The 18,499-nt window shown below is 40.2% G+C and overlaps 1 protein-coding gene across 4 annotated transcripts in view; it reads left to right on the top strand.

The window, feature by feature from the left end:
- LOC103346830 (transport and Golgi organization protein 1 homolog) overlaps positions 1–18,499 on the top strand; it is a 129,610-nt gene that overhangs the window by 88,724 nt on the left and 22,387 nt on the right. For 2 of the 4 annotated variants that reach the window (XM_070064931.1, XM_070064930.1), the window contains 2 exons: positions 15,395–15,495; positions 17,963–18,070. In XM_070064931.1, coding sequence (XP_069921032.1) covers positions 18,005–18,070 — 66 coding nt within the window. In that variant the 5' untranslated portion in view covers positions 15,395–15,495; positions 17,963–18,004. Of the gene's footprint in view, positions 1–15,394; positions 15,496–15,751; positions 18,071–18,499 lie in introns of those variants that run through there. The other 2 variants (XM_070064929.1, XM_070064932.1) reach the window with 2 other exon arrangements.

Raw genomic sequence — 18,499 nt, 5'->3', positions numbered from 1 at the left:
TATCATTAGTCACATTGAACATTAATGGCCTGAACTGTCCAGTTAAAAGACACCGATTGGCTGATTGGGTTAAGGAACAAAACCCATCTATTTAGCGCTTACAAGAAACACATCTTTCCAACAAAGATCCATACAGACTGAAAGTGAAAGGCTGGAAAAAGATATACCATGCCAACAGAAATGAAAAAAGAGCGGGCGTAGCCATCTTAATATCGGACAACATAAACTTTACCCCAAAAACTGTTAAGAGAGACAAAGAGGGACACTATATAACGATTAAGGGATCAATTCAACAGGAAGATATAACAATTATCAATGTATATGCACCTAATTACAGGGCACCGGTTTATCTAAAAGATTTGTTAAGGGACTTAAAGGGAGACTTAGACCCCAATACAATAGTACTGGGGGACTTCAATACTCCACTCTCAGAAATAGATCAACAGGACAGAAGATCAACAAGGATACAGTAGATTTAAATGACACTATAGCCCAAATGGATCTAACAGATATATACAGAACTTTCAATCCTACAGCTAAAGAGTTTACATTCTTCTCAGCAGTACATGGAACCTTCTCTAGGATTGACCACATACTAGGCCATAAAGCAAGACTCAGCAAATTCAAAAGAATTAGAATCATACCATGCAGCTTCTCAGACCATAAAGGAATGAAGTTGGAAATTAGCAACTCAGGAATCCCTAGAGCATACGCAAACACATGGAGATTGAACAACATGCTCCTGAATGAACAATGGGTCATAGAAGAAATTAAAAGAGAAATCAAAAAATTTCTGGAAGTAAATGAGGATAACAGCACAACATACCAAAACTTATGGGACGCAGCAAAAGCAGTGTTAAGAGGAAAGTTTATATCAATAGGTGCAGGCTGGCGCCATGGCTCACTAGGCTAGTCCTCCGCTTGAAGAGCTGGCACACCAGGTTCTAGTCCCGGTCGGGGTGCTGGATTCTGTCCCGGTTGCCCCTCTTCCAGGCCAGCTCTCTGCTGTGGCCAGGGAGTGCAGTGGAGGATGGCCCAAGTACTTGGGCCCTGCACCCCATGGGAGACCAGGATAAGTACCTGGCTCCTGCCATCTGATCAGCACAGTGCGCAGGCCGCAGTGCACAAGCTGTGGTGGCCATTGGAGGGTGAACCAATGGCAAAAGGAAGACCTTTGTCTCTGTCTCTCTCTCTCTCACTGTCCACTCTGCCTGTCAAAAAATAAAAAAAAATAAAAATAAAAAAATAAAAAAAATATCAGTAGGTGCCTATATCAAGAAATTGGAAAGGCACCAAATAGATGAGCTTTCAATTCTACTCAAGGATCTAGAAAACCTACAGCAAACCAGACCCAAATCTAGTAGGAGAAGAGAAGTAATTAAAATCAGAGAAGAAATCAACAGGATTGAATCAAAAAAATTTACAAAAAATCAGCCAAACGAGGAGCTGGTTTTTTGAAAAAATAAACAAAATTGACACCCCATTGGCCCAACTAACTAAAAAAAGAAGAGAAAAGACCCAAGTCAATAAAATCAGAGATGAAAAAGGAAACGTAACAACAGCCACTACAGAAATAAAAAGAATCATCAGAAATTACTACAAGGACCTGTATGCCAGCAAACAGGGAAACCTATCAGAAATGGATAGATTCCTGGACACATGCAACCTACCTAAATTGAACCAGGAAGACATCGAAAACCTAAACAGACCCATAACTGAGACAGAAATTGAAACAGTAATAAAGGCCCTCCCAACAAAGAAAAGCCCAGGACCAGATGGATTCACTGCTGAATTCTACTAGACATTTAAAGAAGAACTAATCCCATTTCTTCTCAAACTATTCAGAACAATCAAAAAAGAGGGAATCCTCCGAAATTCTTTCTATGAAGCCAGCATCACCTTAATTCCTAAGCCGGAAAAAGATGCAGCACTGAAAGAGAATTACAGACCAATATCCCTGATGAACATAGATGCAAAAATCCTCAATAAAATTCTCGCCAATAGAATGCAACAACACATCAGAAAGATCATCCACCCAGACCAAGTGGGATTTATCCCTGCTATGCAGGGATGGTTTAATGTGTGCAAAACAATCAATGTGATACACCACATTAACAGACTGCAGAAGAAAAACCATATGATTATCTCAATAGATGCCGAGAAAGCATTTGATAAAACACAACACCCGTTCATGATGAAAACTCTAAGCAAACTGGGTTTGGAAGGAACATTCCTCAATACAATCAAAGCAATCTATGAAAAACCCATAGCCAACATCCTATTGAATGGGGAAAAGTTGGAAGCATTTCCACTGAGATCTGGTACCAGACAGGGATGTCCACTCTCACCACTGCTATTCAAAGTCTTTTACATTTTAACCTATTTTTCACATCTGCATAGCAATCCAAAATGTAAAACTGCAGAATTTTCATAGTTGCTTCTAATATGCAATCTTAGTTGTCATAAATTGCTATTAATTATAGAATTCTCAAAATCCAGAATCATTCTGGGAAGTTAGAAGCTTCAAAGCCCCAACAATTCACTAATGCATATTTCCTACTTCATTAAACTATACTTCTTGAATCTTTGATTTCCCTGCATTTGAGTCAAAGCAACTTTTATATAGTCGAATATATTTTCAATAAATTTGGTTAAAACTCTCTGTCTGTTCCACAAGGAGCTTCATAAATGAGGATTATAAAACAAACACACCAAAGCAGGCAAATACTCACAAACATTCTTGATAGCCATAGCCTGGCTTTAATTTATTTTTTCTTATTTATGAAAAATACTATCCAGTATTTTTTCCCTATCCTCTAACCTTAATGCCAGTTATTAAGTACTTTGGGGAGTGGGCTATCAATGATTTCAATAATGTATAAAAGACACTCAAATAATTTAAAAGAAAAAGTCCTTGATACACTATATTCTGCAGTATAGGTTCTCAGAATAGGCAATAATTTCCAACTTGTGCCAAATTCTTAGGAACCATAAACATACATGCACACACAACATATACTCTTCTCTCAGTTACACATGTAAGACAAAAGGTTACTTGCACAAGACTGTGATGTCAAGAATATTTGGGGTGGTACATAGATTTCAGATTCAGTGATATAGCAGTTCTGAAGGCCAAATTTATCTACAGCAGCCCAGCTCAAGATAATCTCATCAGCATTTAAAAACTCCAAAGTTAGTTGAAAACCCTTCTACTTGGGCCGGCGCCATGGCTCACTTGGTTAATCCTCTGACTGCGGCACTGGCATCCCATATGTGTGCCAGGTTCTAGTCCTGGTTGCTCCTCTTCCAGTCCAGCTCTCTGCTGTGGCCTGGAAAGGCAGTGGAGGATGGCTCAAGTCCTTGGGCCCCTGCATATGCATGGGAGATGAGGAGTAAGCACTTGGCTCCTGGCTTTGGATTGGTGTAGCTCCAGCCGTAGTGGCCATTTCGGGGGTGAACCAATGGAAGGAAGACCTTTCTCTGTCTCTGTCTCTCTCTCTCACTGTCTAACTCCATCTGTCAAATAAATATAAAAAAAGAAAAAAAGAAAACCCTCTACACTTAATTGTAAAACAGGTTTTTCCTGTGCTATTAGTCATGCAAATGATAAATGCTTCACAGCTATGAAAACCAAAAATACCGGAGCTTGAGCACCTTTTCAAAACAAAATATTCACTCTAGTTTTACTTGCTACTTCAGTAATCAGGGCAAAACTGTTAAACAAAAACCTTTATGTAATTCTCTAGAGAAATTAAAGATAAAAGCCTTTTTGTCCCTTAACTTCTACTATGTAATTTATGTTCTATTTTAAGCCAGAATTATTTCACATGGTTATTTAATTTTTTTTTAAATGCCTGTTAGCAAGCTCTGCTACAGCAAACTGGATTTTCACAGCCTGTTAGCCAAGGGTCACGCCACAACCATACCCTTAAAGGCAAGGAGGAATTTGCTGCTTTAATGAACGTAAAAGTGTGAGGAATTTGTACTGTCCTGTGAGGTTTCTGCAGATGGGAACATGTGGATACAACATGGCTTCATTTTCCTTACATGATGGTACTAGCTAATGGACTAGAATGCTTGTTAGTAAGGTGAGGCAATCTCTTCTCATTACAGTTGCTTCCTTCTTGTTGAGTAAAGTAATTGTAGAGAATCCACAGGAAGTCCTAAAAATAGAGTCACAGATCACCACTTACCTGAGTAGCAAAATGAGGTGAACTGTGGAAAACCTACAGTAAAATATTGAGTGAAACATTACCACTAGCCACAAAATGAAAGTAGAATGGAGTCACTCATGATAAGCCAGGAGCTGATGTTAGGCCTAGTGCCCACTGGGGAGATGCTTTTATCATACCAGACATCTGTGGGCAGTCAGATAACAGTGTGCTATGGACAATACCCTTCTATCCACACTGACTGGAATGTTCAAACATAAGCAAGGGGGAGCAGTATTCATTGGACTATTCAACCACCCAACATGTACCACCATGCTTATTGCAGCTCAATTCATAATAGCTAAGATATGGAATCAACCAAATGTCCATCCACTGATGACTGGGGAAATAAAATGTGGTGTATGTACACTATGGAATACTACAAGGCTGTAAAAAGAATGAAGTCCTGTGTTTCACAAGAGAATGGATGCAACTGGAAACCATTGTACTTAAATAAGCCAGTCCTCAAAAGACAGATACCATGTTTTCTCTGATATGTGGAAATTAATATAGAATACAAAAAATTTACAGGGATGAAATGGAATCTTGTGATTTGATTGCTTATATACCTGTGGAACTGTGGTCTTCCTACTTTCTATTTGTTGAATGTTGTAGTTAGTGGTGAGTAAAGCCTGTGATTATAGAGTGGATTAAAATTATGTCACTGCAAAAAATTCACCTTTTAAAAGGTTCAAAACAATTATTTTATCATCCTCCACTCGATATAGATATTTCAACTACTTTTTTTTACTTCCGGTATCCTCTACCTTTCTTACTCTTATTTCCTCTTTTTCACTTCTGTGTATCTTGATTTTCCTCAGATCAAAAATTCCCTTTAAATGGAACTAAAATTCAGTTTCTTCAGTGGCACTCACAATTTAAGCTGTTGTTGATGGCTGGTAAAATGCAAAACTTATTAGCATTTTACTTACCTTTTTCTTTACTATGCATATAATAGGTTAGCTCCTTTCATTATTAGAACTTATCTGTGCTCATATTTTAGACAAACATTCTGTCAAATGAGTTTTTTACAAAATTAGCTCTTACCTTGTAGTTGTTCATTTATATCTTTCCTTCTTTGATCAGCAGGCCCATATTTGCCAACATATTTCTGAAGAAGACATTTAGAAATATGCTGTAATAATTAGTGTCAACAATAAGTTATATAAATACTTACAGCTTCTAAGCAAAGAAACGAATTTCAAATTTTAAAAGCAGTTCAGCTTACAAGTAAGAGAAGCATATATTGATACTAAAGTGAGTTTTTCCCAGTAAATATTTTCAAAAAGTTATAGCAATATTTAAGAGCAGTATTTACTTCCTTAGCTTCCCAAATATGTTAGGCACTTATTTACACCTTTTCTTTTCACATATAATATAAAAATGACAATAAATATAGTTATTCTATTTCATATGTCCTGGCCATTCCCCAGTGCCAAAAACAAAATGATATTTGAATGAGATCCACTGTTCCAGGACTCGGTCCATTCTTTCCTCTTCCTGGACTATCACAGGGATGGTGCATTCTTACCCTTCAGGCAGCAGTTTCAATATCAAACTCAGAAGGATCTTCTCTGACTATGAAATTCCACACCCATTTCCATGCCCAGGGTGAGCCCACAGTGGCTACACTCCCCACCCATACGTTCACAGGAACCACAGAAAGGATCTGTGTGGCTTCAGTGCAGCCCAGAACCCTCTGCAATGACCCACCCCAGGCCCTCAGTGAAATCTGAGCCTCAGAAGTTGGATACAGTGATTCCTAGAGAACCAGCTATTCCCCATGCCCTATCATGGAGTTACAGAATTGTCAGTCATAGCATGCAGGGCATGGCACAGGCACAGGGAGCAGGCTGTCCTGTCTACAGCCTAGAGGTTATCCCAGAGCCAGCTGCTTGTCACTGCTCCACCTTGGTAGGTTGAGTCTGGGTGCACATGATAGAGTAGGGGGCAGAAAGCACCTCTCAAGCCTAAGTGGGCTTCCTGCTCCCTGCCAGCCAACAAGCTAGAATCAAAGTCAGTGGGGACTTCAGGTTTATCCCTCCAATAACATTCCCTAGTTGTGCATGCGAGCAAGCCACAACAGACTCTGCTTGTCTTATTAAGATGGTGTTTCTTCCCTGCTAGTTGCCAGATGCCTTTATGGGGGGATCAGAAGAAAACCATGTGTTCTCCCTTCATGAGGTTAGGTGGACACCCTGACCCTGCTAGTGTTCCAGGCCAAAATCAAAACAAGTTTGGTGTGCAAGATCTCCTTTTGGTGATATCACCAGTCAAACAGGCTGCTGCAGACTCCTCTCATTTTGCTTCAAGAAGATGGTATCTCCTACAGTCCCTGGCTGTGGCAGTTGCTGGTGATGTCCCCACTCACTCCTGGGTGTTTGTACTGTCCACACTGCTCCATGGTGTCTCTCTTCTTTCTGTAGAATTTCCACTGCAAACCTCTCTTCAGCTTCTCCTGGGAATGCAGTTACTCTGCTTTTCTTTATCTCTCTCAGGCAAAATCAACACGTTTCTCCCTATTTAACAATCTTGGATCTCCCTTTTAATACCTTATTTTTAAGTGCTCTAGGAAATATATAAATATTGCCTAATTTTCAATAGCTCACAGTGATGAAGGAGCTTACATGAATACTTATAGTACCAAATACAAAAATTCCTAAAATTTCAATCTTTAGAATGTAATATAAGGACTTAAGGTAGATTTTTTTTAAACAACAGTCCAAAATATTTCTGGGGCCAGCACTGTTGTGCAGAGGGTTAATGCCCAGGCCTGAAGTGCCGGCATCCCATATGGGCACTGGTTCTAGTCCCTGCTGCTCCTCTTCTGATCCAGCTCTCTGCTATGGCCTGGGAAAGCAGAAGGTGGTCCAAGTGTTTGGGCCCCTGCACCCATGTTGGAGACCTGGAGGAATCTCCTGGCTTCAGATCTGCGCAGCTCCGGCTGTTGCAGCCATCTGGGGAATAAACCATGGTTGGAAGCCTCTCTCTCTGTCTCTACCTCTTTAACTCTGTCTTTCCAAATAAAGAAAAATAATCTTTTTTTTTTTGACAGGCAGAGTGGACAGTGACAGAGAGAGACAGAGAGAAAGGTCTTCTTTTTCCATTGGTTCACCCCACCAATGGACACTGAGGCCAGTGTGCTGCATCCGGCACACCGCGCTGATCTGAAACCAAGAGCCAGGTGCTTCTCCTGGTCTCCCATGTGGGTGCAGGGCCTAAGCACTTGGGCCATCCTCCACTGCCTTCCCAGGCCACAGCAGAGAAATGGACTGGAAGAGGAGAAACCGGGATAGAATCCAGTGCCCCGACTGGGACCAGAACCCGGTGTGCCAGCACTGCAGGCGTAGGATTAGCCTATTGAGCCATGGCACCGGCCAATAAAATAAATCCTTTTAAAAAATTCTGAAATTAAGTTTTTTCGTATGCTGTTAAGAGTTTCTTCTTCTAGAACTTATTGGGAAAAACATGTATTCTCTTATATGCAGAGTTTTAACTATGCAGTTAATGGAATGACTTAGAAAAAGGATTGGGATCCATTGTGACCCAAAATTGAAATTTCCATAATTTCTAATATCATAATAGTCAAATTTCAGAACCAAGAATAGAAATGGGGAAAATTGTCTCCTAAAAATTACATGATGGCAAAATAAAAGATCTAAGAAAAGAAAAAAATTCCCTGACATATCCTAACAGTTTCAGAACTGAAGCACACCAGGGAGATCCCATGATTATGATAACAACTAATTTGGTTCATTCATGATTTCTTTAGACATACCCATTCTAAGAGGTTGATATGATTTGAAAGTCACAGTGTTTTACAAATGCACCCTTGACCAAATTTTATATTCCCTCTAGTGCAGTAAAGTGTTTCCTATTAATGTTCCCCTATATATTTCTCAGCCCATTCTTTTCACTCTTACCTTTTTAAAGTACATACTAATTTTTGATATTTACCAAACCAAAAGCATTTTAAAATGACAACTAATCATATTTCTACAAAATTATTTTCTCTAACCAACTTTCCATTAAACATGTGAGATGATGATACATAGAGCACTGCTCAATTTTAAAAGTAAATAATATATAAAACTAAATTCTGACCAAGAACATTTGTTTCATAATAGAGCATTTACCTTGGCATCAAAATCGTAGTCTTTTTCTTCTGATTTAGACAGTGGATCACCAAGATGAAGTTTGATGGCAAGTCTTTAGAGAAAAATACATAAAAGTGTGAGAGATCAGTTATCTGTATATTTGATTATCCTTTATATAATTAAATTTGCTCTTTTAAAAAGATTTTTTTTATTTATTTGAAAGTCAGAGTTGCAGAGAGAGAGAGAAGGAGAGGAAGAGAAAGAGAGAAAGAGGTCTTCCATCCTCTGGCTTACTCCCCAGTTGGCTGCAATGGCCGGAGCTGTGCCAATCCAAAGCCAGGAGCCAGGAGCTTCTTCAAGGTGTCCTATGTGGGAGCAGGGGCCCAAGCACTCAGACCATCTTCTACTGCTTTCCCAGCCCATAGTAGAGAGCTGGACTGGAAGAGGAGCAGCCGGGACTAGAACCTATATGGGTGCATTAACCTGTGCCCCAGCACAGGCCCCTCATTACTTCAATTTTAATTCTCAACTTGCTGATACTGGACAGAAAAACAAAGTTTTGAAATATGCTAGAGTTCTGAGAGAATATGTGTACTATGTAATACGTGTTGAGGTCAAATTTGATAAATGGATTGCAGGAATGATTAAATACAGTTGGAAAGTTCAACATCTTTTTAAAGAAAAACTCTACAAGGTAAAGAAATAATTTTTCTATAGTAATGACCAGAAGGACACATAATATAAAATGGTTATTATGAATACATAAGCAATAAAGTTTATAGTATGAAAAATATATAATTAAAAGCATAAATAATAATAGAAACACAGATAAAAATTTTTCTTTACTTTGGAAGAGGTTAAAAGTTAGTAAAAATAATCCATAAACATTTAATTGCAAGTAACTCATTTTATCTTGCAAGATTCATATTTTTCCTCTTTCCAAGGATTCTTCTGTTATTAACCTTTTATTAGAATTTTTATGTGTTCACTGTAGAGATAACAAATAAAAAAGAAAATTTCACATATAAATCACCAGCCTGAAATATCACCTTTTATCATATTTTGTACATTTTCTTAGCTAACATATGCATGAACTGATTTTTTCCTTACGTGGCATACCAGATATATCTGTGCATGCCCACATATATCTGTCTATGCCACTTTCAGTGGTCATACATGACTGCATCCTGTAGATGCATTATAGTTGGTAACATCCATTGGGAATTCTTCTTAGCAAGTTGCTATTTTAAGTAGTGCTGGGTAAATAAATTGATTTATCTTTGGCTACTTTTGAAATATACTGTTGTATAATATAACTGAAGAGTAGAATGCATGCATTTTTAAATGTTGTACAATACATAACATGAAATTGTTCATTTTAAAAGTCATAGGCAACATAGCATGTAAGCAACACTGTACATTCTGCTCTTTATTCTCACTGACAGAAAACAGTATTTTAATTCCCATTTTAACTTAAAGTTTTTGTCTTGAGGCCTGACATTGTGGTGCAATGAGTTAAGCTGCCACTTGGAATTCCAGCATCCTATATCAGAGTTCTGGTTTGGGTCCCGCCTGCTGAACTTCGATCCAATTTCTTGCTAATGTGCTTGGGAAGGCAGTGGAAGGTGGCTTAAGTATTTGGGCCCCTGAAACTCATGTAGGAGACCAGGATGGGGTTCCTGGATCCTGGCTTCAGCCTGGCCAGACTTGGCTGTTGTGACTGATAAGTGAACAGTAGATAAGACTTCTTCCCTCTCTCCCTCCCTCCCTTCATCCCTCCCTCCCTATCTGTATCTCCTTCCATCCCTCTCTCCCTCCTTCCCTTTTTCTCCCCACCAACTCTTCCCATCTCTGTAACTCTGTTTTTCAAATAAATTATTTTTAGAAAGCTTTTATTTAATAAATATAAATTTCTTTTTAAGTTTTGTTTTTATTTGACAGGAAGAGTTATATAGACAGTGAAAGAGAGAGACAGAGAGAAAGGTCTTCTTCCATTGGTTCAGCCCCCAAATGGCCACTATGGCCAGCACTGCGCTGAAATGAAGCCAGGAGCCAGGTGCTTCTTCCTGGTGTCCCATGCAGGTGCAGCGGCCAAGCACTTGGGCCATCCTCCACTGACCTTCCAGGCCACAGCAGAGAGCTGGACTGGAAAAGGAGCAACCGGGACTAGAACCTGGCAACCATGTGGGATGCTGGTGCCACAGGTGGAGGATTAACCAAGGGAGCCACGGTGCCGGCCCCAATAAATTTAAATTTCATAAGTACAACTTTTGGATTACAGCTGTTCTTCCCCCCATACCCACCCTCCCACCCCTAAACTGTCCCACCTCCTACTCCCTCTCCCATCCCATTCTTCATTAAGATTCATTTTAATTCATCTTTACACACAGAAGATCAACTCTATACTAAGTAAAGATTTCAGCTGTTTTCACCCACAAAGACATGCAAAGTATAAACTATTGTTTGAAGACCAGTTTTACTGTTAGTTCTCATAGTACAACTCATTAAGGACAGAGGTCCTACATGGGGAGCAAAGTGCACAGTGAATCCAGTTGTTGATTTAACAATTTACACTCTTATCCATGATTTCAGTGATCCCCTGAGGCTCTTGTCATGAGCTGCCAAGGCTATGAAAGCCTTTTGAGTCCACAAACTCCATCAGTATTTAGAAAGGGCCACAACCAATGTGGAAGCACTCTCTTCCCTTCAGAAAAAAGTACACCCTGCTTTGATGACCCCTTGTTAGCCAAATCTGAATGCCTAAGGACTGATTCTCAGGCCAGAGTGCTGTTTAGGACATTTGTCGTTCTATGAGTCTGCTCTGTATCCCGCTTCCCATGTTGGATCATTCTCTCTTTTTAATTCTATCTATTATTATTAGCAGAAACTTGATCTTATTTATAAGATCCCTTTGACAGTTAGTCCTATCTATATGATCAGTTACACACTTAATATGACCACTTTAATGTGTAAGATGGCATTAGCACCTGCCAACATAATGGAATTTGGAGTCCCATGACAAATTCTTAGCTTTACTCTTAGGTGTAAGTCCGTGGGAACATGTGCCAAATTGTTTATCTCCTCCCTCTCTTATTCATACACATATTTTTTTAACAGGGATCAATTTTCAATTGGATTTAAACAACTAAGAATAATTTTGTGTTAAGTAAAAAGTTCAACCAATGGTATTAAATAAAAAAAGAAAATACTAAAAAGGATAAAATAGTGAGCTGTTCCTAAACAGTCAGAACAAGGGCTGGTCAAGTCATTGCTTCTCATAGTGTCAGTTTCACTTCTACAGGTTTCCTTTTAGGTGCTCAGTTAGTTGTCACAGATCAGGGAGAATATATGATATTTGAATATAGCCCTACCATACGACCTAGCCATCTCACTCTTCGGAATTTACCCAAGGGAAATTAAATCAGCAAATAAAAGAGCTATCGGCACCTCCATGTTTATTGTAGCTCAATTCACAGTAGCTAAATGCCTGTCAATGGAAGACTGGATAAAAAAATTATGGGATATGTAAACTGGGGAATACTACACAGTGGTAAAAAATGAAATCTGGTCATTTACAACAAAATGGAAGAATCTAGAAAACACCATACTGAGTGAAATAAGCCAGTCCCAAAGGGACAATTAGCAAATAAATAAATTATTAAAAATCTTTCTCTTACCAAGGACAATAAATCCTTTTTTCTATGCCATTGGTTGCTAATTGGCAAAAAAAGGTACTTTGTTTATTTCAAAGAATTCTCTGTAAAGTGGATTTTTCATCTGAAATATATATTTTGTAAGTGTTTTGGAAAATAGTTGTCATTTATTTTGGTATTTCTGTTATACAAGTCATTTTAATTTTTAAATTTATTTTTTATTTTCTTTTTGTTTAAAAAGAAGAGAGATAGCAAGTGAATGAGGCAGAAAGAACTTTCCATTTTCTGATTGATTCCTCAAGTGCCCGCAACAGCCAGATCTGGGGCAGGCAGGAACTCAGAAATCTGAGTCTCCCATTTGGGTGCCAGGGACCCAACTACTTGCACCTTCACTTCCATCATCCCCAGGTTTACATCCCCAGAAAGCTGGAGTTGGAAGCAGAGCTGAGACTTCACCGCAGGCATCCATGGAATGCAGGTGTCTCAGGTGGCATCTGAACCCCTGTGCCAAATGCCAGGGGGATTTAGTTTTTATTTTACTCAGTGAACCTTCAGAATGCTTGCTTTTGAGGAAACCGTTAGTAAGGCTTTTGACCACACAAAGCCATTGAAGGCACTGTGTTTTCCCTTAGCATTTTTCTCATTTTGTGTATTTAAAATTGGTAATATTTAGTACATCAAGAATGTAGTTTTGTGACATAAAATCCTAGCCAGTTTCCAAATTACCAGGCATCATTTGTAAATATTCCACCTTTGCCTAGTAATATGAAACGTAACCACTATCAAATCATAAATTCTTACATATATTTGGATTTTTTAGTCACTTATCTTCATTTATTGGTCTGTTCAGTGGTCAGTAAAATATGGAAATTTGCCCATTTTTTATAACCACAAGGCCATTCTTTATATATTACAAATCAGTGTCGTCAAAACAATAAGAGCATGTGTAATTCAAAAAGTTTTAACCCCTCCTGTTTTATTTGGTTTATATAAAATAGAAAAACAGATGAGGAGCTCACATTTTTAGAAAATATGAGTCTTCCTGTTCAGGAACATGAAACAATCTTCCCGCTTCAATGTTTCCTTCTCAGATCTTTCAGAAGAGTAGGTGTGCGTTGACAGGAAATGTGTGCACGGATATAAAAGGGATACTGGCTTCCACTCAAAGAATTTCAGCCCAGAAACTGATATATTATGGAAAATTTTTCTCTCATTTCCACTTTTCTATAACGCATACAGGAGTGCGTGTGTGTGTGTGTAACGTGTACACTAAGCTTTATCAAGTTTGGTTGATGATGTCACTTTAAGTGGCCAATACAGCAGTCTGTGAGGAGAACTGTGAGTAGATGAGAAGCAGCTGAAGTTTTGGCTCTGTTGTAGCTTCTTAGAAGCCAGCCGAGGCGCTCGGGTTCCCTGTGCCAGGCACTGCGGTGTCTGTTTATGAGTGTTACTGTCTGCTTCGTGAAACAGAACAGCACTGCCTTTGCTTCTTTATCAATAAAATGTACAGCATTTTGATGTCCATTACAGTGTCAAGTTTCTGCCTCCTTATTCCTCTTTTTAGTGTTCTTTTGGTAGTGTTTACATTATTTTAGATGAATTGTTAATTACTTTGCCAAATCGGAGGATTCCTTAGTGGGATTTGATTTTAATTGAGTTAGGAAAATAATTTTAACAGAATCAATCTTTTGTAACAGTCCTACTGGATAAATATTGTCTTTGTTTAATTCTTAATTTTGAACTTTATTTATTTGAGAGAGAGAGTGCCCCCAGCTCCTCCACTGGTTCTTACTCCAAATGCCCTCAATGGCTAGGATTGGGCCACACTGAAGCCAGGAGCTAGGAACTCAATCACGGTCTCCCATTTGGGTTACAGGGACCCAAATACTTGTGCCATCACCTGGGACATACCAGGATGCACGTTAGTAGGAAGCTGGAATTGAGAGGAGCTGGGGAAGGGGCAGTGTTGTGACGTGGTGTTAAAGCTGCCGCCTGTGATGCAGCATCCTGTATGGGCTGTATTTTGTGTCCTGGTGACTCCACTTACCATCCAGCTGCCTGAGAATGGTCTGGAATAAGCAGAGGAAGCAGGCCCAAATGTTGGGGCCCCTGCTGCTGACATGGGAGGCCCAGAAATTCCTAGTTTCTGGCTTCGTAGTCTCTCTCAACTCTGGCTTTCAAAACAAATAGTTAAAAAAAAAAGCAGAAAGGAGCTGTGACTCTAAACCTGATACTCTGAAATGGAATGTGGGTGTTCCAACTGGTGTCTTAACTGGCAGGCCACAGGTCTACCGCTGTACTACACATTTTACATGAATTATTGTGAATTACCATCTCAAACAGTTTTTGCAACAAAACAAACTTTTACCTCAAATTTCTATCAACTTTTTGAAATACCCACATTTGTGTATATGTGATTTCAATAACTTGAGTAAGAAACATGTGAGTACAACTTCCAAACAAGGTTTTAAAGTATTTAACTGCCTAACACGTTTCTTTCTTGGTCCTTCCTGATTTTCCCGTTATCTCCAGCTGAGCAGAGTTGGAATCCTAAAAGCCTCCAGCCCTGGGTATGCTGCATTGCTGTTGATGACAGGCCACAGAGACATACCAGTTTAGATGCTCTACCCTGATCATGCCCATAGCACATATAAGCTAAAAGTTTGTTGCAATTCCCAATAGTCTTCCAACATTACCATGAAATCTATGAAGAATAAATGAAAATTAATACCAATATTTCAGTTCTCACTTCTGATTTTTTAAGATTTATTTTATTTATTTGAACGAGTGAGTTACAGGTGAAATGATTTATGAGAAAAGGTGCATTGCTAATCCACTTGAATTGACACCCAGTCAGCAAAGTTTCCTGGCCTCATCCCTAAAACATCAACTGAGGTTTTCATTATCCATGGAGAAATACACATGATTTCACTTTCAATATTAAACCATGGCCATCATTTATAACTTTACTATTCACATTGAAGTGAGGATTAAATTTTGTTTTATATTGTTCAGATGACTGCTGAGGTGTCTGAACACCTGCACTGACATGTTTCCTATTTCATAGGCCATATTGCCATATGTTTTTCATGCTACTTCTGGAATCCCCCTTAACTTGTGTTTCTCTGCCTATCTTTGCACATGTTTTTACTGTGTCATTTGAATGGTGTAAGACTATCATTGACCTTTAATAAATTGACCTCTCTATTATGGATTGGATATGACTTGCTCCCCCAGCTCATTTAAACTCCAGAGTCTTATGTTGACAATTGATCAATTTAAAGTAGATACTTGTTCTAATTATGGCTTTTGTTAGGTGAATCTGCTGGAGGAGACTTTAGGTCTTGCAGGCTTGCCCTCAGAGAGTGGTTCTCATGAGAAGGTTGGTTGTTTAACCGTGGCATGCTTGCTGTGTCTCTCGCTGTGTTTCCAGGCTCACCATGGGATCATCCCTCCACACAGGCTTCACCATCGCCAGCCTCACCAGAGCTAGTCTATGTGGCTGTCCGATATTCAACTAAGGATCTCCGAGCTGTAAGCAAAAATAAGCATTTTCTTTCCTGAGTAGCTCCTCTCTTGTATGTTAAAGTAATGAAAAGCTGACTTACCTTCAATGCCAATCACAGGAGAAAGCACAGCCTTCCTGTATGAGGTGTTCAGCAGCAAGGTAGGTGCCATGCATACCAGAGCTGGCAATTTTTTCTTTCCATTTACTAGTCCTCTGCACCTCAAGGCAGGCAGCCCACATCATACACCCAGAAACCCCAAAGTGATGTCAGTGGGCCAAGTCAGTCACTAACTGTGTCAGCTCTGAATTTTGCAGTGTTTTGGAATGCCTAGATCATGATACTACTACTACTATGTGTTCAGGTCATATTTGATAAATGGATTGCAAGAATGATTTAATATAGTTGGAAAGTTCAACATCTTTAAAGAAAAACTCCACAAGCTAAAGAAATAATTTTTCTATAGTAATGACTATTACTATTTGCTGTTTTTTAATTTTCATAAGGACAGATCATATAAAATGTTTATTATTAATACATAGGCAATAAAGTTCTACACTTCCTCCTCCTATCCACCCCCCCATTTACACCCAGGAGCTCCATTCTTGCCTTTGTACTCTTATGCCCGTCACTGGTGCCTCTGTTGTGATCACCAGCTCTGTACTGCATGCTTTGTGTTGCTCCCCTGTTGTCAGGTTCTCATTCCTCAAAGTCGGGGACTGATCTTACCCCTTCCAAAGCCAGGCACATTACCCCTCTCCCATGTCACATTTGCATTTTTGCTTTTGTAGGCCATCTCTTTCCTCATCTAAATGGACACCTGCTGTCACCTGCTGTTGGGGTGGTGATGTAGCCCACTGTATGTCATCAGAATATCAATCCAAGTTACAGGGCCCCCAAACAGCCTCACCCTTGTATTGTAAATCCCTGCGGTACCATCCGGGACATTTTTGTAATAATTTACAATGAGAGAAAAGATCGGTATAGTTTACAAGTCAGTTCCCTCAGTGAAGATCATCATACCAGACATTGGAGGTGGAGGTGCTGGATGAGGCCTAAGAGCCCACGAGAGTGTAGGGGGTGACTGGTGCCCATGAATGGTACTGAGGGGATACCCATGGGGCTCAGGCACATAGGGGAATCCTAGGAAAGAAGAGGATAGTCCTACATCCATATTGAAGGGCAGAGCACAAGCTCACGTGTGCAAATATATCAGTCTGATGGATGCAAGCAACACCAATGAATGCTGAACCAGAGTAGAGGAAGGGATAGGCGCTTCTCCACCTGATATCAAATAAGGAGCATCAGAGTCACAAAACTCTCCTATTTCACTGGGTCCTGGCAGCCTGAGGAATGAAGGGAAGTCACAGGGATAAATGGATGTGGCATCACATCTGCATGTGTGCAGGCAAAGAACAAAGAAGGCAGGGACTATCGCAGAACATAAGCAGAGCCTTTACTGGTTTGCCGAGTTAAAGAAACATTCCATAGACAACATCTATGTCCAGGGCCACCCCAGCCTCCCATCCTTAGTTATGTTCTCCAGGGCTGTGGATATCATTGATCACCCACGTGGAAATCTGATGAATTTTCTCTCTTAAAATGCACAGTCCCCTTGGAGATACCTGAAAGGTCAATCATGACAGATTGGTTTTCCTCCACCACCCACTGGAATTCAAATTTAAAGCCCAAGCTATTGTATGACATAGAAAAGTGACATATCCACCTTCCTTTGAGTTTCTATAAAGTTAGAAAGTTAGAGTTAAGATGATTTGCTGCTAAGGCCTTATACTTTTTACTAATGTTTTATTTACTCTTTAAATCCATTCATGAGAGAGACTTGTGAAACCTCTCACCATGCTTGTATGTTAGGTTCTACCTGAAGTACTGTGATCAGTTATTTAGTATATTTTGCCCCCATCAGTGGCTGTGGGAAACATGAGGAGTTCCAACAGAAAGGATCTACCCAGAAGGGGGCCACTGAGGAGCTACAGGAAGAACCAGAGTCAGAAGTAGAAAGAAGTTTGCAGAGGTTCTGTTCTTGGTTTGTCTCCTTGTGCTGGCTCAGCCGGGCAGGGTTGTTCTACACATCAGGTGGGGTTACATGGCAGGGAATTGGTCAGGAGAGAATGAACATCCCAGGTGGGAGAGGTGACCACCAAAGAGGAGAACAGAGACCCAGAGTCCTGGTTTGTGCCATCCCTCACTCCTGAGACTCCCATCCTTATGTGTGCCCAACTGGTCTGTGGATCATCTCCCACTGACCTCTGAACCCTGCTCCCAAACCCTACTTTGACCCTGACACTCTTCACCCTGCTCTCCTCTTCCTGCCACACTGCTCCTCATCCCCAACCTAATTGTGACCTATTACTGCCACACCCCATCCCCCACCTAATGGATAGCCAATCACTGCCCTGCCCTGTTGGCAAGCCAATTGTGAGCTCAGTCCTTGCCCCACCCTAAGTCACACCCTTCTCCTCTACCCCCCACTCTAGTTTCTCACTCCTGGTAACTCAGTGCACTGAGAGGACCCGGACATGAAGATATGGAGGTGGATCTTCTGGCTCCCTGTGCTGGGGTTGCCCAGTCACACAGTGCAGAATGTGAGTAAACACCAGATTCACTTTGGTCTCTTTCCTTCTATTGGCTGTGTCCCACTGTGGTTTAGATAACACCATTTCACTGGCTCTTGCACAGCCATCCATTCCTTTCCAAAGATGAAGTTAGATGAAAGTTAGACATCACAGGTGTCGTGGCCAGGCTGACAAACCTCTGCCACACCTGTGGCATCAACTTCTGCTTGATCAACAGCAGGAAAGCCTGACAGGGTGGAATCCTGGAAACAGTAACCTCATAGTATCAAAAGAGGATGTGTGGATATGCTAGAAGCCACTGGATTACATGTTGTAGTGGTGAAAATAACACAGGAAACACTGATTTCTTAGGAGTCATGATTGTTAGCCTGGTTCCTGCAGGATCTGTGGGAGATCCTCAGCTGCTGCTCCTTTGGTACCATCACACATGTAGCAGTG

This window comes from Oryctolagus cuniculus, chromosome 19 (genome assembly GCF_964237555.1).
Source record: "Oryctolagus cuniculus chromosome 19, mOryCun1.1, whole genome shotgun sequence".
NCBI classification, from domain to species: Eukaryota; Metazoa; Chordata; class Mammalia; order Lagomorpha; family Leporidae; genus Oryctolagus; species Oryctolagus cuniculus.
Note: the sequence above shows the minus strand (reverse complement) of the source record. Positions and strands in the feature narration are given on the sequence as shown.